The following is a 19567-nucleotide window of genomic DNA, read 5'->3' as shown; positions in this document are numbered from 1 at the left end:
GAATTCCTGCAAAAAGCATTGAATTCTGATTATAAATACATTTTTGGCTGGATATTCTGATCTATATAAAAATATTCTGACCCATATAAAAATCAAAAACAAGATTAAAAACTCCACCAAAACATTTGAAATCATACTGAATTTTGAAAATAAATCTGAAACATCTATGGTATAAATAAGGATTATTCTCAATAGAAGAGAATATATGTAGCTCAGGGTTGAACTGTAGAGTTCTTGGGATTCTCTGAGCTTGGTTGTTTTCTTGCAGACATTTCATTACCTGACTAGGTAACATTTTCAGTGCTAGAAGGGAGTGAGGTTTGCTCTCTGTTTATATACCATATATGTGTAAACCCACTCCCTTCTAGCACTGAAAATGTTACCTAGTCAGGTAATGAAATGTCTGCAAGAAAACAACCAAGCTCATAGAACCCCAAGGACTCTAAAAGATTCTTTATGGGACCGTAAACATTTCCCATTACCAAAGAAAAGTCAAATATCTTTAATCTAAGAATAATAAAATGCCCTTCAATATCCAAATATTCTTGAAGTGCTTCAGTGTTGACTTCATTGTTAATAGCTTTATTATTTTACCTGCTTGTTTTTAAAAGAAACATTGCTTGAAGAAATATTGTGGTTGAGGGCAGTCCTTAAGATTTTTTTGCGCCTTCACAAAAAATCCCTCCTTGCCAAACCTCTTTTTTAAATAGCAGTAGAGTTCCTCACAGGTATTTTAAAAAGATTTGAATAACCTGTGTATAATTTGATTTTTTAAAAAACAAGGTTATTATCTCAATATTAATTCCAAGAACTTTCTAAGTCTATCTCAATTCTTAAAATTGGAAAGACTGTCCTGAATTTCTTTCTGTCACAGCAGTGTTTTAAAAATATACATGGATATCTTGAAAAACAGTGATTTCTTTTGCTGATGTCATGCCAACCTTTCTAACAGAGAATCCCACTAAGTAAAAAGGTGCCAGTTTCTCACATACAGGGAAACTTATTAGGATGTGTTCAAATGACTTCAGATGGGGGGAAAAGACTTTAAAAGCTTCAGTATGAATAAATAGAATATGGGCAAGTGAACTGCCAAAAATGTACAAGATGTATATGATACATAGATACCTGAAATTACAACCCCCCATCCCCTGTGTTTGGGTTTCTTAGTCTCAGGATGTGTGGCCTTTTTTTGGCTGAAGGCACATTGGCTTTTGAGAGTTGCACTCCAAAACCTGGGCAATTTTACATAGACACACACACACACACACACACACACACTGCAATGCTCAAAAGTCCACAAGGCAAAATAATAATGATAATTACACTTAGTATTATTATGGTTGGTTGCACAGTCAGCCAGATGTTTAGACTGGATTTGGCATTTTTATCCACCTATCAAGCCCTTCCCAAGGACCTGGGATAGGCAGATGTTGTTGTTTGATGGTGTTAACAGTATCATCGCAGGATGTAAGCTGTTTCAAGTAAAGCTGCCTTTTACAATTATTATTATTATGGTTAGTCACACAGTCAGCCAGATGTTTTTACGAGAGCTGCTGGGTCACGGCCCTGAGAGACAATTGGTTATGAGTTAAGAACCTCTACTCTGGGTTGAGTTTGGATTATTTGTTCCTTGGTGACCAGTCTTCCTTGTCATTTTTCTTTGTTATACTTTTTTTTTTATTGTTAGTTTGTTAGCTTTCTATTACCCCAGTGGAAAGTTTATGGGACTCAAAGATACTGCCAGCAGTATCCATGGGGGAGGTTAAAAAAAGTCAAGATAGCTATATACTCTCTTCTCATGTTCAGGTCACTCTGCCCCTTACTCTCAACCAGCCAAGCACCAGCTTCTCCTCTGTGATAAAATGGTCTATACTGACTTGATTTACTTACTGAATTTATCTTTTTCATCTTCAGTTCTTCACTAAGTTTGTGTACTGCCACAATGGCTTCTGTTGCCCTCCATGTTTCCCCTTATTAATCAGTGATATTCAGATCAAGGGTTTTAACTATGAATTTCTATGAATTTTGTTTTTTCCCTAAATTTCCACTACTTGGAAGAGACAAATGAAAGATATCATAATTCATATATAAAAGACTTCCAATGTCCTAATTAGATTTCACAGCCACAGCAGTACAGGTAGATCTCGCTTACTGACTGCCTCATTCAGTAACTATTCAAAGTTACGACTGTGCTGAAAAAAATAATTTTATGACCAATACTTGCATTTACAACTTTCACAGTCTCCTCAGTCACGTGATCACCATTACAGTCAGTACATGTGATCCTGTGCCTGACCATTTGTTTTCCCCCCCCCACACACACGCAGAGCAGAGAGGTTGCAAAGGAAGGGATTACAAGAGAGTAAGCAGGCACACAATGGGAATACACATTGAAAATGATGCAGTGGCACCGGCAGCCTCAAGCATGCTATGCAAACAGCCAGTGTATTTGCTTGTTTCTCACCCCCACTTTAGAGTGGAGAGATTCCTTAAACAAGCAAGGGGGGAAAAAAGAAAAAAGAAAAAAGAGCAAGCAATCCCTTTACGCAATCTCTCCTGTGCCTGATCTGTTTTTTCTTCCCCTCCCCACTCTTGCAGAGCAGAGAGATTGGAGAGGAAGTGATTACAAGAAAGTAAGCAGGCACACAATGAGGAATACACCAAGCTGTTTGCGTAGTACACCCACGGCTCCCAGCCCTGAGCACATTGGGGTCTGCCCGCACTACCGCATTCTTTTCAATGTGAATTCCCCATTGTGTGCCTGCGAACATTAATTCCATTCTTGCTAATTATCCCAGCACTGGGATGAGCATTCCAAAGGGCGGGGGAGTGGGAAAAAGGAAAGCACAGCCATGGTCATGTGATTTCCCACTTAGCGACCACTTCGCTTAACCACAGAGCTGCAGGTCCCAATTGTGATCACTAAATAAGGACTACCCTGTAATAAGTTTGTCCCAACAGCAGCCAGATCATTCAGAGCTAAGGTGCTAGACTTTGGTTCTATGGCATGCAGCTCTGTGTTTATAAAGACATAATGGTTTTTTAAGAACTACAGTCCATGCTCCATGTGTCAAATGCATTCTGGCTTAGCTTCACTGGAGGTCAGTATCTAATCCACTGGCTGAAACATTGGCTAAAACTGTATTTCTTGGTGTGTTTCTTTGGCTCATTCAATTCTTTTGGATGGGTTAGTTCCTCCCTGGAAAAATGGTATAGCCTCAGATTTGATTAACTGTAGCCTCTCTGTCCGAACCCTGATAATGCCTGAGTGTGAAAAAGAGGTTAAGGAGAGTCCATGAGTGAGTGATTTAAAACTCCTGACTACTGTAATGAGAGTCCGTCTAGCAGACCATTCTTTATACCTACCTCTCCAACTTTCTTCTTGTTGCACATATACGTGGTGAGTGTATGTAGAAATCATTCCCTTCATATGCATTTTTATGAGCAATACATATAAGTGCATTTTATATTTTACTCTGTGAATTCTGAACAAGTTTGAACAAGTGTTTTTTCCTTGATACGATGCTTTTATGCATACTGTATCCTAACATATACATCTTATGCTAATTTTTCCTTCCTAAACATATTTGATACCCATTTTTCAAATGGTGAACTGCATCACTAATTCTAAAAGTATAGATTTCAGCATACTAGCATGGTGTGATTTGCACAGAGTTCTAGGAAGTGTAAATATAATACATTCTTATTCAGGTTAATAAATTTCTCACGCATTTCTAATTCTACACTCAGTTTTATGAAGTACTATATTATGCTTGCTCCTTTGTTACAAGAACTTCAGGAGTATGATTTATAAATACATTATTTTTCTGTTCTTTTTTTCAAGGACCTCAGGATGGTATACATCCTTCCCCCACCTCTGCCATATATTCAGACACTCTTACCTCAGAATGGCTCTGATGTTAGCTGCTCCTGAGTGTGTGACTGATCCAAGGTCAACAAATGATCTTCATATCTATGAAGATTTAAACTGAATTTGCCTGATCACAATCCAACATTTTATACTGAGGAATGATAAGATGCTGTTCTCAACATGATGACATCTGTTTTTACTTATTTTTGTTGTGTAAGTATGTAATACTCTTTATTGACTAGCCTGGTATTTATTATAATTGGTTATTCATTGCCATAGGAGAGGTATTTCTAATTCAGAGGTACTGAGATAGTAATACTGACATGGGATTATTTGCTTAAGAAAAAAAAATCAAAAGAAGAATCAGCATGAATGTCAACATGAAGTATTTCCAGAAGTATATAGGCTGATAAATATTTTCTGTTCTTACTGTGTTTATTCCACTATTATATGAGTCATCTACCCTTCCCTTCCCTTCCCGTCCCTTCCCTTCCCTTCCCTTCCCTTCCCTTCCCTTCCCTTCCCTTCCCTTCCCCTTTCCGTGTCAAATAACCATAATAATCATAAACAATGTATTAGCATTTCTCAAGTATTTCCAGTAGCTTCCCTTGTTTTCTGAAACTAAGCAGCCTGTGGATTGCAATATTTGATATTGTGATTCAGTTATTACCTTTCTCTGCAGAGAAGTCTGCCAATCATCTCCATCTCTCTCTCTCTCTCTCTCTCTCTCTCTCTCTCTCTCTCTCTCTCTCGTGAGGAAATAACATGAACAACAAATGTCACAGATTTTATCCTATAGGTTAAATGTGACATAATCAGGCCATCCTGTATTTAGGATGCATAATATGTAACAACCTTCTGTGGTTCAGCTAATGCACCCCAGATGACTGAGTCATGGTTTTAGAGGTGAACATCTAGAAGATGAAAGCCTCTCTGCTGATTGAACTGCATATACATATTTTACACACACACACACACACACACACACACACACTAAGGCTGAGTTCTACTCCCTTCCTCTGTGATCATTGTGATGCTTCTTCTCCCCCATATATGATGATTTGCCAAACTATCTGATGCCACTTAGCTTTTAATCATGTCTAAAGAAATTCACAGGTACATCTTACTGACATCTAACTTTAAGATTTAACCAAAATTAATCTGGTGAGCAACTTCTTTGCTAGGAAAACAAGCTATTACTATGAAGGGCTACAGGTGGCATAAAATACTCAAATAAATCAACTTTAATGAAAGTGGAAAGATTCAAATACTATGGCATTTAAAAAACAATGATCACCGGTAAAGGAGAAACAATAATGACCTAGGCCAAATACTGTATTAAAGTGTGGAAATTGTAACACTGAAAAAATATTACATCATCTTTTGCTTGAATCAGAAACTTCTGTTATGAACAGATTTGATAATACCATTACAGTCATGCCTCACTGAAGTCTAGAAAAACCTGAAGAACTATAGAAGACTTAAAGGATAATTACCTATTGGACAAACTCCAGTAATAGTTTGTTGTTGTTGTTGTTTTACAAAAACCTTACAAATTTAGTCAATTATGGTTCAGTGAACTGCATAAAATAAATCATCCAGTATTATTTACCCTGACTGGAAACAGGACAATTGCCCAGTTCTGTTACCTGAGGCATTAATCTCCATCATCATGATGAGAAGACATGGTTAAACTATTCATCACTTAGATAAGGGTGATGCCCATATTTCGGCATTTGCAGGCCATACTTTATTCTTTAAAAAACAAAAACACAATTGGCCTCTTTGGGCCACAAAGAGTGGGGCAATGATGTACTGACAAAATTGGAGTAGGCAGCATCAATTTTTCGGGTGGGAGGGTGATGAAGGCTTTTGAATTTAAATAAAATAGGGGTCCTAAGTCTAATGAAGACTTAATGCACCTATTTTGCTTCTTGGTTCTGTAAATAACCCGTCAGAAATCACACTGGTGAATTTCAGAACCACAGTCTAGGAGTGGCTCTGAAGAACACAAAAATGAGGCTAGACACAGAACAGGAGTATCCTCAGGGGGAGGGCTTCGATCATGCAGTTGTAGCCTCCATCTCTTTTTTTACCTCCCTCTGTGTACACCTCTCTCACAGTATATGGTTTACAGACTGCAGGTTATTCATCCCTGATTTAGAAAGTGAGTTTACAATGTTGGGATTCAGCTGCTACCACATGCACTTAACCAAGCAGCTTGCTGACAGTATGATGCCCATGGACCTGTTTCTCAACATGTATATGATTCTTCTTTCTTTTGTTTTCCAAGTCTCATTTTTATAACTTCTCCCAAGTGGAAATTGTTCCACAGTTCTGATTCTGATGGCTTTCCATTAACAAGTTTTGTGAAATGAAAAAAAAAATAATAATAATTTGAGATTTGTCACATCAGCTCAGGACACTGCATGAAGATCACCTTTTATCAGAACAACCAAAAGTGAACAATTTTTGGCTCTAACGCTCCTTGCTATTCCAACAATTAGTTCAGTAATTTTTCTTTACAAGGAACTTGCGATTTATATCCCTGATTAATTTTTCATCTTGGTAAAATGGAGAAATAGATTTGGCTACAACTTTCTTGTTGCCATTTGATTTCACAGTAACAGTCAAGAAGAAAAAGGCTATATCTTACCTTTTCTGCATCTTGTTCAAAAAGTCGAAGCTGAAAGCACTGATCTAGTTTCAGTTTACGAACATGCCACATCTGATGCAAGTGCTGTCGGGTTGAATGCAGCTTATCTAAAAGACTGGTAATCTTTGGCACAAGACTTTGGAAATCTGCACTGCCAGGAATGCAGTTCCTACCAGAGAAACCATCACTGCATCTTATGCATTGTAATAGTCGTTGACCTTCACGGTCCAATTCTTCCACCGGAGCTTTAATTACTTTCTTCTTGAGCTGTGTGTGTTCATCTATTAATCTTCTTGAACCCTCCACATCCACTGGAAATTCCTTCCTAGCCAGCATTTCCTGAAGGTCCTCTAGTCTGGATAATAAATGGATGGCACTATTGAAAAATTCTTCCAAGGAAACTCTCAACTCTATCCATTCATCATGATTGTAATCCAAAGATCCTTCAAACTCTTCTGTTAGTTGGGAGGGATCAACCAGTTTTGCTAATCCTTCAACAGAGACCATGCTTGTCTAAGGATTTAAAAAAAGGGTATGATTTAGTTTTTAAGGAATTATATAGAAATCCTAACATTTAAAGTTACCATTAACTATTTGTCAGGCAGCATGAATGGAGAAGCAGTAAGCAGGAAAAAATGCTGGACAGCCAGATGAAAGAAAGAAAGTACATCCTATCCCAGTATGGCTGTGATTTGTCTTTGTCTTGGTTCTCACAACCACAAGGGAAAAGAAACAGACATTGTGAGAAAGAGAACTCATGACAACTGTAGTAGCATCATCAGTGTTATTAGAAATCAGCAAGGAATGAAGCATTGCCTCTGTCCTGTGTAAACTCCTTTGGGCTGGATCCTATGCCCACAACTAATATTATGAAAGTACATTTACAGCTCTCCATTATCATACACAGTCAGGATGCCTTCACAGTAAGTGATAATTTGGAAAACTGGGTAAGCATGTCCCTTGTTTTCACACTACACAGCCCTTTTAGCAAAACTCAAACAATAGGTACTACTTCTTATGAAAGTGTGCATATTTTTTTACAGCAGTGGTGTTCAACCTAAAGGCTTAAAAGTTCATGTAGCCTCCTGAACTTTAGGTATAGCCCCAAGAGTCTCTCCAAAGATTGTCACCATTTGTAATTTTAATTGACAGAAGGGAAAATGATTATGTACAAGAACATATCCACTGTGCTTAATTAAGTATTGTAAATTAATTTATGTCCCCCCCCCCCACTTTTGAAAGTACAGCCTCAGCATGCCACATAAAGCAAACAATGGTTCTTGTCCCCCAAAAAGGATGTCCAGTCCTGTTTTAGAGGATATATTTAGAGATTATCCGCCCCCTTTTCATTCAAGCTTTTAGCTTGGATACAGTACTGAGATTGCTTTGGTAGTTTTGGTGGATGACCTATGCTGGAAAGTAGATGTGATTTGGGAATGCTATTTTTATAATGGTTCAGGTCCTTACTGTCATTGCTGTATCCAGAAAGTATGCTTGTATCCTACAAGATTGCACTTGTCTCCCATGCTGTTTGGTATCTATATGAAACTGAAACTGGAGGAATACATTAAGAGCTTTGACACCCAATCTTATTGCTCCTTATTATCCAACTTCAACAAGCAATCACTGTCTTGAAAGCTGCTTAAATTTGATAAAGTCCTGGATGAGGAAGAATATACTGAGATTAAATCCAGACCAAAAATGATTTGTTTTTGATAAATAGGAAATCAGACTTTGAGATGGAGATTTAGACTGTTTTGGTTGGTTTGCAATCCCCATGAAAGGGCAGGTTTGCAGTTTGAAAATACTCCTCGACCCTCAGCTGTCATTGAATTCATGACGGCTGTGACATGGAGCCCATTTATGCAGCTGGGCCTACTACATCAACTACAGTATCATATCATCCCTTCCTGAGATGATCAGACTTGGCATCCATGCCTTGGTTCTACAGTATCTTGTCTTGAGTTTTGCAATGCACTCCATACGATGTGATCAATGCTGGGCTACCCTTGAAAAGTTTACAGAAATTGAAACAAATACAAAATGTGTTAGCTAGAATGCTATACAGAACAAAATACAGGAATTATACGATGCCTGCACTGAAAGATCTGCACTTACAGCCAATGATTTAGTGGGTATAATTTAAAGTGCTACTATCAACCCTCAAGGCCTTGAAGAATTTAGGATCTCACAATATCAGGAACCATCTGTTTTTATGAACCCATCCAACTGTTAAAATTTGCACAAGAGGTCCTTTTAAATATGAGGCCTGTCCTTCTGACACTTGAAAGAAGACCTTCTCCTGTACTTCTTCCAAGCTATGTAATATATTATCTGGGTTTGTGTGACTCCATTCTCTCCAAGTTTAGAAAATCTGTAAGATTCAACACTAACAAGGCTCTCCATAGTTGCATAATGTTAGTATTTGTCAGAGCAGAAAGGTTAGGTGGTATTATTGTTGTTGTTATTTCTTCAAAGAACATTATAGACATTGTTGTGAAAAATTAGCTTTAGAATGAAAAACATGATTTGGTCAGGACAACCCACTGAGTTGGAATCTGAAGACAAATTTTCCATATTCGTACCAATATTCTAGTTACTGGCGCCATATATTGGCATTTTGTGAGAAGGATGCCGTGTTCATGGGTTGCTTTTCAAGTTCTACCTTTCATAGAATGAATAATTTTGAAGAATACTGGGATGAAGTTTATTACAAATTCATTACACATGGCTTTAAAATATTGCTTTTATTTGATTACATTTCTAGAACAAACTTTCTTGAATCCCTGGCGCTTTTGAAGCTAAAACTCCCTATCAGAAACATAGAGAAGGGGAGATGTTTCTGAAACATAATTTAAACTGGAGTTCATAGCCTCTAATACATTGAATATAACTCTTCCCCGTGACCCTTAATTTTCTGGCATGAATACTCTCCTAAATGGATAAATGATATAACACTGAATGTTCCTACTTGAATTATATAGTTATTATATAGACATCAGGCATGTGACTGGGAGCAGATACTCTATTCTGCCAAAATACACTTCTCACTGCTCCTCAGATTTTATCAGTTAGGTTTTCCCACAGGCAGATCATATGTTTCCATACAGCTTTTATCTTCCAACTCACTAAAGAAAACCAAGTTAATACAAAAATGAAATCACACTACACTACAAAAAATGTTATGGATAAATAATTATAATGAAAAAGTTATAATTATTCATTGAAATATAACTTTTAAATAAGAAACGTTCTTTGCAAACTTCATTTTAGCTCCCTTTTCAACAACCCTGAGATATATATGATTCATTGTTCCCATTTTACAGGTAGGAGATTGAGTCCCTCATATAGTTTGTGGTTTACCAAGATATCTATTCAATGTTGGCAGTGGTCCAGCTCCAGCATTTCAGGGTGGCACTATAATTGTTATTCATTCAATATCACCATTCTAATTAATGTGGTTGTTCTTTGAAAACAAGAATTAAAACAAACATTAATACATTTTGCAGAATACAAATGAATCTATTTGTAAATGAAAGAGCCGTTTACAATTCCTAATAGGAAAAATAATGATGTTTTTCAAACAGAGTTCAGAAATTTGTCCCTATATAAAGTACTGAATAACTTCCTATATAGGGTTGTATAATTGAATAGCTTCCCAGATTTCCCTGGGAATTCTCCAAATTCTATATGCAATTTTTTAAAGGTGCTTTCCCCATATTTTCTTGTTTAGATACTGGAGAAATTGGCTTCATCATTCTCTGCTCTAGCAAAGCATTTGCTCTTTTTGTTTTTTAAATCTCACAAGCAAAGTTGCTGTCTATCTTTGAAGCTATCACAACTGAGAATAAGATTAATTCAAATACTCAGTCAAGAACACTTTCCTTTTTGTACTGTATTTTCTCCTTGGTAAGTGTATTATACAGAAAGAAGATGTATTAGACTTCAGGCACAAAATAGTTTAGAAAAACTGATCTGAGAAACAAGATGCAGAAATTCACTTTAGGAGCATAATTCTACTCTGGCCACAGGAAAAAATTGTAACTTAACAACTGTGGAGACCAGAACAAAATTCACCATTTAGGAACCAAGCAATAGGCCACTGAGTCTAATGCAATGGACAACATATTAATTAACTGTGTGCAGCTGAGCAATTTCTAAGTAGAAGAGGACTTAGAACAGGTGATTCACTCCATATTGTTACTCCGCAAATTCATTACTCAACCAAAGACAAATACTGCAGTCTGCTTGCCTGGAACGTCCAGGCTCAACATTTATTTGGTATCCTTTGCCAGAGAAGAAAATAAATGAGCAATTGAAAACACCACAGAATTTTATGTTAGGCCCAGTTAATAGTATGTTTAAGATATGTATTTTATAATTGGTTGTTAGAAATTATTTTGAATAATTTCAGATGACAAGCTCTCTTTCCCATAAAGAGTTTCCTTGGATCTGTATCAGTTCCAGCTGATGATTACAATGGCTTTCACTTGTAGAATGAAATCCCAAACACACAATTACTTATACATTTTGTATTGTCGAAGGCTTTCATGGCCGGAATACGATGGCTGATGTGGGTCTTCCGGGCTATGTGGCCGTGTTCTGGAGGTTTTGGTTCCTAACGTTTCGCCAGCATCTGTGACCAGCATCTTCAGAGGACAGGAGCACAGACAGGAGCAGTTCTCTCTGTGCCCAGGATGATGTGACCCTGGTGGGTATTTATAGAGATCAGTGGGGATGCCTGCAGGGAGGGGGGTTGTGGGTTAACAAGTGGCTATTTGTTTTGGTGATCAGCGTATGTGTTTATCTTCCTGGGGGTTAGGCAGGGTTTTTTTCTGTTGAGTTGTTAACGAGTGGCTGCTGAGGGTGATTAGCATGTTCATTGTGTGAATTGTTCACACGTCAATTGGGCCAATCCTGAAAAATACAGCCTGCAAAAGGTCAACAAACTCAGCTCAACCACCAGAACGCAGATTGGAGGAACACAAAAGAATGCATTTGTGCCTTAGGGTGTCTCTTTTCCCACTGGAATCTTCTTGTTCCGTTCTAGAGTAGAGTTTCTGTTCCATTGCCCACATTCCATTGTCCATAGCTCTCCATACAGCAGGTTCTTTTTTGTAGGAACACCTTTTTAATTAGCCTTCTTTGAAATACCTGCTGAGTACCTTCTCTAGTAGAGATAGATCTTCTCTAGTAGATCTTTTTTTTCCCTCTTCACTGAGACCATTTTACTTCCCAGACCTTTCAAGTTTCTTTTGCTCCGGGTATCCTTACCATAAATTCTTATTATTGATACTTTTAGCTTAGGTGGTATATAACTGATGATTTTAGTAGGGCTGTACAAAGATTTGAGAGGATATTTCACTTCAACAACGCCTTAAGCAAAGATTCTTCAAAGTTGCTTCTTGAAGTAGTGCAATCCCTCAGTTCTAAAGAGTGAAATGTCAACCATTTTTCTGGTTGAAATTCTAGCACTACTCTTATATTTTTCATATCCTACTAGGGACATAAACAACACCACACAAATACTTTTTTGCTACATTGGAAAAATTAGCAGTTTATTTATTTATTTATTTATTTATTTATTTATTTATATTTATTGGCTGCCAACTTCAGTGGACTCTGGGCGGCATACAAAAAATGTATGCCCCACCCATAAAAACAGCTAAAAGTTACATAAGATGATGTTTCCCTGCGTTGTTTTTTCAAATATCAAGGCAGCGAGTTACATGCTTAGATGGCACAGTATTTCAAAAATGCACCATAAGCAGAGTCTGTTAATTTGAACAGTAATTCTTTACATTTAGATTCTAATTAAATTTAGGATAGGACATGTCAATGCAGACTGAAGATTTCTCACTTGGTTTTTAAATCTATTTAAAAGTATTCTTCCCCTGTCATAACTGGTCTTTTTAACACCAAGATAGGAAAGGAGGCCTCTTTGTTTAAAGCATTCTGCAGATGCATTTATTATTCAGATAGATTCTCCCTGGAGAATTCAAGATGAATAGGAATACATTATCAAACTTCATCAGGAAGGAAGAAAAGATGTGCAAGGACAAGGTAACATCCTATCAGCTGTCATATTTATTTCCAGTTCAGATGCAACCAATCAAAACAGCCTACTCATTCAGTCTTTTCAGGAGGAAAGAAAAGTAATTTGTAAAAGCCTGACTTAATGACAAGGAGCTTGTTGGATCATCTCCTGTGTTAACAGGAAGCTCCAGAAATCTGCATTTGTCAGTCACATGTCAACCCTGCTCTTTTTTTGCTTACTAACAGCTTGTGACTGACAGGCCCTGAAGGGAAAATATGAGTATAAACCTGGCTATTACTGGGGTTCTTCAAGAGAGAAGATTTTTCTGCAGAAGCAGCTGTCATAGTAACATACATTCTGTGGATAATCCTTCCTCTTTGCCTAGGGGCAGCATCTTTCTTTCATGTTGACACTGGCAGGTATCAGTGGACTTTTCAATGACTTGTATCTGCTAAATTGTACCGGTTGAATTTCAACCGACTCCCATTAAAGATCTATGCCTATATATTTTGTTCAGTCTACATAACAGTTAAGCCATCAACATGCAAGCATATTGTAATGGTTAAAAGGAACCTCCTGTTCCTCAAGGTCATTCCTTCTATCCATTACACACATGTTGGTCAAAGCAATATTTAATTATTAATCTAAAAGAAAAGGCAGTGGGTCAGCCCTCCCAGGTAAATCAGACAGGAAACAAGACTAGATGAACTAATTCTACTTTATTGTAAGGCTACGTTAACAGAATCTTGCAAGTCTGAAAGCACAAATCTCCTGCCCTCCCTATTTACTGCCTGAGTAGATAGGGCGGGTCTTTCCTAAGTTTCTTTCTTTGACTGTTACCCTGTTGTGGATTCCTTTCTCTTTTATCTGATTGTTCCCTAGGTGGCACCTCTTTCCCCCATCTTTGCATTCTATCACGCAGTGCTAGTTTTTATAATAGTTCTTAATTACTGAAGATTCTCCATCTTACCTCAAAGATAAATTTTGAACTTCCAAAATTTGTCTTCTGCTTCTGCCAAAAGTTATCAGGTTTGATTATCAGGGCAACATGAATTTCTGCAGGAAAGGCCTCCTGAAGAGTCTTCAAGAGAGGTTTGATCAGGTCCCACTTAGACCCTCTCATATCAATGATGACTGTGAAACCTCGTTTGCAGACATCTTCACTGTAGGGATAAAACATTGAATAAATAGTATGCCTACAACAGTTCAGAGCAGGTCTTAGAAATATGAAGTTGCAGTTAAATAGACATGTTCTCTCTTCTAACCTGATTCATACATTCACAGACTCCAGATGGATAACAATTGTTCTGTTCCTAAACATGTTCTATTACAACATTAAATCGTTAACTGGACAACTTGTGCCTTTGCTAAATTGCTTGTGCATTAATTTACCTTTAGACTAAGCACATGATATAATTGTAATTCACTATACAAAATAGATTAAATACTAGTTTCCTCAGTATCATGAAGTGAATTTCTAAGTGAGAATGATGAGAAAAATGAGAAAGTGATAATGAATTAGATACTAAGCATCTATCTGAAATATATATTTCCCCTAGGAGCAACAGTATTTGATTTAGCGGACCTTGATGCAACGTACTCAAGAGGTAATGGACCAATTTTCTAAGCAAAGTGGTTTTATTTGCTTAATGATGTCATAAGACAAATGATATACATTCATGTCATTTGTGTAATGACATCATTGTGCTAATTATATGATGGCATACTTTTGCACTTCAAAATACCTTTGTAAATAACAGAAACCTCTCCCCTAATTAGACTGTTAAACAAAGTACCCCTGAATTATGTACAATTCGTGAAGCATATACATTCAATCCTTATTATTGACGAATTCCATGTTTTCAAATTCACCTACTTGTTACAATTTATTTGTTTAAATTATATTTATTGAGAATTTTACAAAAAGTAAAAGACAAATCTAAAAAAAAGAAAAAAAATAAAGTGCAAGAAAAGAAAAAAGGAAAGAAACTAAAGTTATGAAATATAAAATAAAAAACATATTTGTAACCCCAAAATCAATACGAGTGGTGAAAAATTTGAGTCACCTGACCCGGACATTCCCAGCTGAGGTCGAACAAGGCGATACTCTGCCTTCTCGTTTCAGCTCTCATATTGTAAAAAAGTGTCCTATATTTCCCCTAGGAGCAACAGTTCAGTATTTGTGTTGTGTTCATGGCAACTTTATAGAACATAACTACTGTGAATAACAAGAATCGATATTTGTTGGCCAACAAAGTGGCAAGTGCTTATCGCAATTCCCATGCTAAGTTTCAACCTGTATATTTGTACCAGATAGCATATTGAATTTTTTCTTGATTTTCCTGTTTGTTATTTTGTGATAGCATTGTATTCTATCGCTATCCTATTCACCTATTCAGAGCATTCCAATACTGGAGACTCTAACATATCTAACTTCTTCTCGGTAACAGTACAGCAGGGAGGACGTGAAGATGGAAAGACATCTGTGTCTTTTCTTCCCCTTCCAGCTTGGTATTGAAAAAAACACTTCCTTACTATAATAGGAGGGAAATCTCAGCCTTTGGGGGAAGATAGAGATCTAAGAGGTATTCTCTGTGCCTAGTGCCTACTATATTCTATCCATGATATATTTCCCAATCCATCTTCCTATTGTCTCTGCTGTTAATGGAGCTCTGACATAAAAAAGGAAAGGAGTACAGGACACATGTCAGATTTTCCTCTCTAGAGTCCACAGCATCTCTCATATCTCTGTGTGTATTGGGGGATCCACTCTATTCTACACCTGGGGCCTAATTTCAGGGTCTTTGATTTGCAGATCATTACAGGTAAAGCTCTTGTTTACTTATGTATCAAATCAGCAAGTTGCAAAGTTACATCCTATTAATTTGTAAAACCTCAATCAGCTTGAAATTCTGTTTTGTATCTTATATTAGAAGATGGGACACAAAGTGTGTGGAGATTGTTAGAACAATGCTTCACTTCAAAGTTTCAGTTCTAAAGGCAACTGTGTCTTGCATTGCTTAGGATCAAAACAACACAGACTTACTTTAATTGAATAACCCTAGAAAGCCATCAATATTATATTGATCAAAATTCTTACACATTAAGAATTGCAATGATATGTAGCTACAATACTGCAATAGCATAGATTTTAAAATTAAGAGCCGAGATTCTGCATTCAGTTACTGATGCTCAGATCCTGTAAGGACTTAATGAAAGCTTGACTATCTGCAATTTAAAAAATAATAATTTAAAGATGGAAGCACTGTAACCTCATCTGAAGCTCAGTCATCTTCTCATGATAGTTATACCAGCCAGTGTATCCACTAACTATAAATATTATTTTCTAAATAAGTGGCAATTAGCAGGAGGCTATTTGCCTGGTGGCAAATTACCCAGAATTAACTAATAGCTTCCAACAAGTAGTTTCAGATGTTGGACACTAAAATTTGCCCACTAAGTTGTAAGAAAGCAGCATACAATTATCATGATGCCAGGTAGTTCAGATACAGCAGATGAAATACAGGACCCAGAGGTTTTTCTAGGTGAATGCTATTGCCCTAATTAAAGAATTAACACAATACAAAATGGGCTTTCTGAAATTGAGAGAAGCAGCCATATATGGTTTAGATTATGTGTGACAAGCTTCTGAAATACTTCTATATTTTGAGCATGCCTGCTTCTATATATTAGAAATCAAATCAAATCTTTATTATGGTCAAAGACCAGCATAGGCTTCTATAATTATTCTACATATTCACTCTCTCTGGTGAAACCTGAAATGACATCTCTCTACCTTCATTTTTTCCCCAAATTTAATTAACAATCACCTTAAGCCTCTAGATAATTATTAAAATCTCAGGTATTATAGGTCTGCAAATACTTCTTTTTAATTCAGCCTATGAGGTACAGGTAAAAAAAGAAAGCCTAAAAATGTTCTGACAAGAAATGTAAACCTAATAAAATGGAATTTGTAGATTTGGGCAAAATGGTTCACCTTCAGAACTAAAAAGGGGTATTTTGAGTTTGAAGCATTTCAAAATAGAAACATTTTCCAGACCATGAGTTTTTCTTTAACAGTATCTATTTATTTATATGATGAATGTATATAAACATATATAAATAAACATAAAAAGCATGAAGCATAAATGAATAAATACAAACTTCAATAGGATACAATTTATGAAAGCTCTGAACTGATATCTTACTTTAAATTAACATCAAAAACCAGGATTGGGTCAAATAACCCCTCAAATTTTAAAATCTCTTACTACCAGCTAAATAATTTACTTGGGATTTTAACTAACTGAAGATGTTGCTTCAGTCTAACTTATTAACATGGAAGTAATTTATCAATTCTTCACTTCTCATAGTAATTATTATCTGGCAACTGACCCTCATCAAACAAATTCATAGTAGAGTTTAAGTTGAGATGCTGAAGAGTGACAGGGAAATTCTTATCTTTCATAACATGGAATGATTTTAATATTTTAAAATTGGAATAAAAATCAAATAAAGGGTGTAGGCCCTTTTGTTTTTGTTGCTACAGAAAACACAAGAAAGGGTGTTAAAAATCCCATACGTTTTACCCAAGGAGAATGGTTTTAGGGCTACTAATTCAATTAGGAACAATGAGGGTAGACCTGTGTTTATAAAAGGGAAATTACAAGGAGAGGATCTAATTGTAGAAGTTCAGTTGTGGCGCAAGGCTTTTCTCTTCTTGGTTTTATTGTTCTCTGTTTTTATTATTTGTACATACAGTACTGTTTTATTCTTTAGTTGTGAGTCATCCAGTGTTTGGTTATAAAATGGGTAGCTGTACAAATACTTTAAACAAGCAAACAAATACGAAACTCATTAGGATCAGAAAATATCATGATAGAGGGAGATTTCAACCAAGTTCCAAATAAAAAATTACACTGACCTTTTACAGGGAATGGGGTAAATATGATAAATTAACCCTAACCCATGGCTGATATAGAAATTCCCCATGCAGTCCAAAAGATGCATTTGATGCTATTTGGAGAGGTGAAAATAGTACTCCTGTGGATGCCACTTACCACGCAGATCATGTGGGTCTGGATTTTTAGACAAATTCTAGGAATTATGATATGGCACTGATATATTTCTCTAATGACTACTACCTTAGTATCCCTTTCTCATCTAATATCTTTTTCATCTGAGTCATTTGGCAGCAGTAAAAAGGAGCATGATGGAAGGAAAATCAATGCAGAATTGCTACTTGCTGGGAAATTAACTGCTAGAACTATTGTGCCCTTCAGAGGAAGACACTGATGGACACAGGGCTGGCTGAGAGCATATCAGAGGATGTAACTGAGCATAACTGAGGATACAGTTCTAACTATTACAAATAATTTATTTATGGCACAACAAATCTAGACGTTATAACCAACATATCCCCAAAATCTTGAAAACAAGAGGCCAACAATGCAGATATAAGAAACAATGATAATGGAATTTAATTATAGGACAGGCTTAAACAGAAACAAAAATGTCTATGCTGCTGATACAGTTGACATTATGGTATTCAGGGAGAAGTAAATAGTCATTTCAACCTGGATAGTATAAATTTTAAATGGACATTGCATATATTTAGATATTACACAAAAAATAAGGGACAAATGCTGTTTGAATGAGAATATCAGTCAGTGGTTTTAAATTAATGCAGAACTGAATAATTGCCCTGTTTGATTTTTGTGCCAATAATTAATTTGTAGGAAATGAAGAAGTATTCAGTAAAGCAAGTAAATCTCCTTACTGAAAAATCAATGCCTGTTTGGATTCCTTATTGCATCATATAGCAGGTCCCATAATGGTGTTTTCATTCTTCACTGATGCTAGATTTCTTCCAGAATTTACTTTTTTCTCATGAAAACTCTCTTCCAACACCATCTGATTCTTGTGAATATACAACCACAGGCTTGTCTAACCAAAAAGGGAGTTCCTTTTAAGTGGGATTCCAGTGCCCAACAAATCTCCCTTCTATTCAGGGATTCACTTCTCAGCCCATCCACCATATCCCACCCACCTCTTTAATGCTTCTGATTTGTCTTGGGAGGTGTACTTTTATAATCCATTCCACAGTTAAGAGCAGTTTCCTTCCCTGCTCTTTTCTTTCCAGGGAACACATTTCAGTTGAAAGGAACTACTGTACATTTTTATCAATGTACTTTTGACCCTCAAAATAGCCTTTCAGCATTATTGCCACCTCCCCAAAGGGGCAGAATATCTTATGAGGAATGAACTGACCATATAAGAATTTGGAATATTGACAAACATCTTAGGTTCACTCAGTACCAGGTCACGTGGACACAATTCTTTCCTCATTTTAATGTTTATATCTTACATTGCCACTTCACAAAACAAATAGTTAGAAGCTTTATCATGTAAGCCAAGTGAGCTGAGATTTTCTTTTTTTTGGTAATATAGTTATGGATTGTTTTATTTAATATTTTGTATTTTGATATGGCCTTATGGGTAATCAATTAAGTGCTATTGCTATTGTTATGTAAGTGAGGTGGATCCATTTTGCACCTGGAAAATTTCCCCCCCTCCTTCTGACACCTAACCCACCCTGGGAGATGCTGGGAGCTAATGACTTCTTCCCTCTAACCAAATCCATATTCAACTAGAGCAGAATGTATCATCTTGTCTTGTCCCTTCCACTTTTCCTGGCAATGGGGAGAACCACCTGACAATGATCAACTCCTTCTTTGGGGGAAGCTGCTGTGTCACAACAGCTGGCTAGCTGGACATTTTGGAGTATTAAAACAGCACATCTTCTTCTCCATGATTGTTGGGGACTTCACATTAGAGCAGATGACAAGATCCCTATTTCTTCTTGCCACACTTGCCAAACTCTCACCAACAAGTGACCTGGTCTGTTGCATCCCTTCTGGTGCAGTAGGACCAGTCTGGAATATTTAATTCACTGGAATTCTGACACAGAGATGAAAACAGCTGGTGACATACATGCCTCCTG

The 19567-nt window shown here is 36.6% G+C and overlaps 1 protein-coding gene across 3 annotated transcripts in view; it reads right to left on the bottom strand.

The window, feature by feature from the left end:
* The window catches only part of KALRN (kalirin RhoGEF kinase), a 543871-nt gene that overhangs the window by 263502 nt on the left and 260802 nt on the right, over window positions 1–19567 (bottom strand). For all 3 annotated transcript variants that reach the window (XM_088146453.1, XM_088146450.1, XM_088146449.1), the window contains exons 4-5: window positions 13535–13727; window positions 6528–7040 (exon numbers count right to left, since the gene is read on the bottom strand). In XM_088146453.1, the coding sequence (XP_088002579.1) occupies window positions 6528–7040; window positions 13535–13727 (706 nt within the window). The remainder of the gene's footprint in view (window positions 1–6527; window positions 7041–13534; window positions 13728–19567) is intronic.

Source organism: Python bivittatus, unplaced genomic scaffold (assembly GCF_059951505.1).
Source record: "Python bivittatus isolate LINGU-HERP-01145 unplaced genomic scaffold, Pbiv_v1 ctg000480_np1212, whole genome shotgun sequence".
NCBI classification, from domain to species: domain Eukaryota; kingdom Metazoa; phylum Chordata; class Lepidosauria; order Squamata; family Pythonidae; genus Python; species Python bivittatus.
This window is presented reverse-complemented; position numbering and strand designations above follow the sequence as displayed.